Consider the following 5,618-nt stretch of genomic DNA (forward strand, 5'->3'; position numbering starts at 1 on the left):
ATCCTAATCTGCAAATATTGCAGCATCAAATGGACGCCACATGTCACCAAAGCAAGCCATGAATATGAAGTCATTAGTTATTGAAATGAAAGTGGTCAGACTGTCAACATGTTGCAACCATATCTAAGGTCCACATCGATGACAGAAGCCACAAATAACGACACAGGTCCCAAAACTTCAGGATGCGGTACTGCTGATGCCACCTTGACGTGTCCGTCCAGCAGAACACTGGACAAGAACGTGGTTAAACACTTTGTAATGAAGCAACGGATGAGAAATCAAGTCTCAGGACATCCTTAGACACAGATTATAGTCATTTTATTGGGTGTTGCGCGAACATTTGGCTGATTTGTGAAGCCTTGGAATTTGATGACAGATGATTGGGACGCGTGCTGGGACCGTTTTAAAGGTTACACCAGGTAAATGTGCAGCAGCAGCTGATGTTGGAGGGTGTGAGGTTGCAGACGTACATTATTTATCCTGCAGCCCTCCCCCACCCTTCCTTGCTGTGCATGATGTTATAATGAACCTGAGCCTGGAGAAACAAACACAGACAGTCCAGAAAGTCGCCTCCACTACCGGTGAAAGCAAACATGGTCTTTGACTGATAAGTTGAATTTCCTGCCAGATCAATTTGGAATTAGGTAATCTGATGACATGGCACTTGAAATTGTTCCAAAATGTTTACGATTGGGGTTTTGTTCCCCTTATCCCTGCGGAGGTTAGACACAAAGAAAACTTGGCTCAATCCAAAAAAAAGTGTTTATTTATTCGCTCAAAAATATACAACATATTGAACCAGCATTAGAAGTGTACATTGGCTTGACACAATAAAATATAGTTTCATATAAAAAATAGACAGTAATTGTGATTTTAAAAAATAAATTGCCACACCATTCAAGCTTTGACTACAGCTCCACTAGGCGTTGCAGCAGAGAGAAAGCCTGCGTGTGCACGCACGCGAATAGCTCAGGCCGTTCAGCGGCACATTTACTCTCTTGATGTGCGCTCGCGTTTTCCAGGCCGAGCTCGCCTGAGTTTGGTCACGTCAAGCTCCAGTTTCTCAGAGAAAGGAAGGAAGGAGCAGAAGCAACGTACAGTGGGGCGATAAAGTGCTCGATCAGGACGGCCCCTCGATGCCTCTCTGACATGAAACGATGAGTCGGAAGTGTGTAAATGCCTTTGTGATGCTGTTCGAATCTCCAGACTGAGTCCTTGCTGCAAACGTCTTCCAGTTTCAGGTCAACTCATTGACTCGACACGGCTTAAAACCGAAACATGATGGGAATTCCTGTAGAATTCCCCCAGACCTGTAATGGCACTATAGGCATGTGCTCACACTGCTGCCTTGAAAATGGAACATGGAATTTAGCCTATGGTGCTGCGGGCTGTCGCGCCTCTGATGTGGAAGTACAAACAACAATGCGAATAAAATCAACCCAAACTTGGGTTAAAAGTGGCCTCGAACCCTGCAGGGAAGATTTCCACATTTCCCCTGACTGGATGAGCGTCACGTCGCTTGCTGACCTGCCAGCCTTGCAGACCTTCACATTACCTGGATGAAGCAATAGCTAAATGTTTGCGCACATGGCTGAGACCTGACCTAAGGTTCATCCACTGTCAAAGACAATGTTGCCCAACTGATTCGCTGACATGTGTCAGCGCCAGAGCAGAGATGCTGATTAAACAGATGAGGACATGCAGGGGCAGTCACCACGGAGGCCAGCCCAGCTTCTGGCTGGTCCTGTCAGAGGAACACTGACCGCAGGGCGACAGCTGTCTAAAAGAGCATTCAGCAGTATCAAGTCCTCATCAGATGACTGGAACAGGTAGTGTTGCAGAGCAAACAGATCCTCTTTTTTCTGTTTAATCATGGCTCCAGTGTCAAAAGTCCACTCTGCTGCCAAGGGTTAATAACAAAGGCACACCCTAACACAAGAATCTGCGAAACTGTTGCAAAAGCCTCGCTTTGACCCCACAGTAGTTAATTACGCGGCGTAAAAGCGTGTCGCACCGTCTTAAAAGTCCTGTGCAAATATGTACAAATATCCCTGAAAACCCTGAAACCTTTCCTACACGGAAGAGCAAAATAAATAACCTAAATATGCAAAAAAAAAACACACCCCAGAACATTTGTGGAGGCGTCCGCTGAATTGTTCTGCACTAGGTTCCCTGATCAGCTGGTTTCACTGTTTCTTTTGTTTTTTTGCATTAGCCTTTCTGACATGAAGAATCTGAAGGAAAAAAAAACATTCCAAGAACTTAAATCATGCAGTCGCTCCTCATGAATACTCGCGTTGGATCTAAATTCAAGACATTCGCCGTTATGACTGTTAGACATCCTAAATCGTGCTGTTAAAATTCTCATTGTGTGGCTATGCTACCTCGCTAACATGCTATAGAACGCAGAGAAATGGTTTCTTTTAGATTTTTGTGTCCTCATACAGGCGTCTCCCTCTATGTGCATCCACAGGACTCCACGATCATGTCGGGGACGTCGGTTTTGACGATATTGTGCTGTGAGTTGAAGTACACCATGGAGAGCGGCCGACGCTCGGTGGGAACGCAGCAGGAAGAAACTGCTGTGTTGATGCCATTGACTTTCAGCTGGCTGAAGATGGTGGCGTGGAAGGAGGACGCTATACCTGGGGAGCCGGACAGGTGCTGGGGGCACTGACCCATGCAGTAGTTCATGTGGTACCCTTCAGGGGCGATGATCCAGTCATGCCACTGGATATCCTTGAACTTGATGTAGAACTCTCGCTTGCAGCACACGGTGACGTCGTCGCCGCAGCGCAGGGAGCGCTTCCTGACCAAGTGTTTGGAATGGTTGTCCCGGAGACGCACCTGGGCCACCAGGAAGGGCTGGTAGGGTGAGTCAGCGGGGCCGTCCAGGGAGCAAAGATTCTTCCCGTCCTCGTCACAGGTGACCTCCAGTCGCAGCTGATGCTGGTTGCTGTCCAGGAAGGCCTGCAGGGTGCGAGTAATGGGGAACGTGTGCCAGTTGCCCTTGTGAACCTCCAACATCTTCTCCATCACCAGCGTGCGGTTCAACCCCGAGGCCCCTCCATCAGCAGAGAGGAAGACCTGGGCCGTGAGACGAGGGGCCCTGTGAGGGTTCTCAGAGGAACGGGCATAGATCCACAGAGAGGACTGCAGGACCTGAATGCTTTGGCCACTTTCCTGCAGAAACCGGAAGGCGAGGCCGAGGCTCGCCTGAGCGCCACCGTCTCCCTCGTCTGTGGATACATGGCAACAACAGGAGCACAGATGAATAAATGTTGCAGAAATGCATAACGTGTTGAACATTTTGACCTTTTTAAATGATGCTTTGAAAGTAAATGTAGAAATGTGACAGGACAGCAGGCGTAAACGCTTAACGCGGCGCCGTTATCAGTGACCCCATTCGTGCGTAAAGCGGAATTTGGAGAACGTTGTGCGTAAAACTGCCTCAAATCCCTGTTTTGTGTCATAAAGCTAATGTAAGAAAGATGAATTCAAGACTTACGTATATCTGCAAAGCTGACTATTTCGTAGCTTTGGTCTTTCTTTGATAAATTGTTCTCTTGTTCAAGAGTTCTGTTCGGTCTGACGCGTCCCGAGTGCAGTTTGCGCAGCGCAGTGAGGAGCGCCGCCCGGGGCACAGCCTGAGTGATGTTCGGTCTCTCTTTCAGGTGCAGTTTATCCAAAAGTTGCTGTTTGGCGACTTCTATCATCAGTTTTTCCTCCGCGTCTTTCGTCAACGCCGGGAAGCCGCAGGACGCGCAGCGCGGAGAGCCGCTGACCCACAGACCTTTGACGAGCATTTGCGTCAAAAGCAGAAAAGTGGGGAAGGAAAAAGGAAAAAAGACGGGCGAGCGAGTAAACAGACGCATGCTGGCGCCGTGCGTGCGTCAAACGGAGAAGTAAAAGACGCAAATCCCGTTTTATTAAAACCAAAAAGTTGGTTTGTGAATGCCGCAGGTCTCCTCGCTCCGGCCGGACACCTCGGAGGCAGGAGTTGAGAGAAATGACTGGAGTTTCACCTCCTGATGGTGAAGATATCTGCGGTAATCCAACAAAACTTGTGACACGTTAGAGGGACGCACCAATGAGCGCAGGGGCATCGAAAATGACTGCGCATCTGTCTGTCAGCCCTCATTTGTCACACGTACAAAAAAAGGCCCACACGTGGGTCCAGATAAGATGCGATTAATGCTGAGTCCAAATAATAATGTCACAAGCAACCAGTGTGCTATTTCTTGCTTTTGGATCGCCGCTCTGGTCTGCGCCGGGGTTGGAACCCGACTTCACCCTATTTCAGGCTGAAATTCGGAGCCTCTTAACGAATTTGCAGAGAAAACCTCATTCCATGAACCCTTGGAAACACTAACAGCCGAAAATATACAAGTGCTGGCGGGTACTAGGCGGGGGCAGAGGAGAACCTTTTCAACAGGTACCGTCACGTCCACAGCACAGGAGGGAGATAATAATAATAATAAAAAAAACAAAAACCTAATAGAACAAAACATTGGTAAGCGACTTTAAGGAGGCTGAGGCGGAAGACAGGAGGTTCCTCTGCGTGCAGAGTCCAGGAATGACGCGTCTTGGCCTGCGCAGTCTCGTCTCCGTGGTGTCCCCTCATCAATACTACACAACTGAACACGTTTCAATGCAACTTGCAATGCAATGCAACTTCTCTAAACGTTGGAAGTGCGCGTCCGCAGGACACCAAGGAAGTCAGACACAGACCCAATCCAATTTTAACGCGATGCATGTTACGCAACAACAGATTTTTACAGTCTGTAATACATTAGACGCGCAGAAATCTTTATTATTATTATCATTATTATTATTACCACTATAGTAGTAGTAAAAGGAGGTCTGAGATGCCTTCGTCCATATTGAAGAACTTGCCTGCCGACATGTGGTGCGTCACAGAAACTACAGCAAACTAATTATTATATTCAGGTATGCAAATTACACCCCCCCCACAAAAAAAAACACACACACACACACAAAAACCAGTATTTGGTTATTAGATCGGGTCGAAACTCAAGCAGGAAGACAGAAATTTGCTGTCGTTATTCGCCACGTCGGTTGCGCAACACAGCGCGCGACGTCACACAAATGAGTTATTGGGTAAAATGTGAGAGAAGTAAAACAGTTTTACTGGCATGCGTTTGCACACTTTTGGGAAGTGACCTTTGCTGAATCACCAGTTTTACCACAAGGAGAAGGAGGTGAATCAGAAGTTTGCGCCGCTGACGTAAACCGTCGGTGGGGGGGCTGAAGTGACGCCGACACACAGCCAAGCCGGAGCCGAGAAGGGGGAATAGCGTTTTGTTTCTTTTTTTTTTTCTTTAATTTGTGCCTGTTTAGCCGTCAGCGCGGCGCTGCGTGGCTGTGGCCCCTGTCACGGATCCGAGCCGCTTGTTCTTCGGCCCCTGTTATGTGTCGCTAAAGTCCGGAGCGCTCTCCCCTCACGCGGCGCTATTTTGACAGTCGGGGTCGCGGCGAGCCGTCTCAAGCTAGCAGCACCATTATATTAGCATTGGTAAGTCATTCGGAGCGCTAGCTAACAGTATCACTTTGCGCTCCTGAGTTTAAGACCTGACAGCGCTTTTGTAGGTTTACAG

The 5,618-nt window shown here is 48.2% G+C and overlaps 1 protein-coding gene across 1 annotated transcript; it reads right to left on the reverse strand.

Moving 5' to 3' along the window:
* Positions 1-744: 744 nt before the first annotated feature.
* LOC130523898 (inhibin beta B chain) lies at positions 745-4,615 on the reverse strand. Its single transcript, XM_057029503.1, has 2 exons — positions 3,509-4,615; positions 745-3,239 (listed from the first exon to the last, which is right to left on the reverse strand). Exons 1-2 carry the CDS (start codon positions 3,873-3,875, stop codon positions 2,458-2,460), a joined length of 1,149 nt encoding a protein of 382 aa, XP_056885483.1. The 5' UTR covers positions 3,876-4,615; the 3' UTR covers positions 745-2,457.
* Between the last annotated feature and the right edge of the window lie 1,003 nt (positions 4,616-5,618).

Source organism: Takifugu flavidus, chromosome 4 (assembly GCF_003711565.1).
Source record: "Takifugu flavidus isolate HTHZ2018 chromosome 4, ASM371156v2, whole genome shotgun sequence".
Lineage (NCBI taxonomy): Eukaryota > Metazoa > Chordata > Actinopteri > Tetraodontiformes > Tetraodontidae > Takifugu > Takifugu flavidus.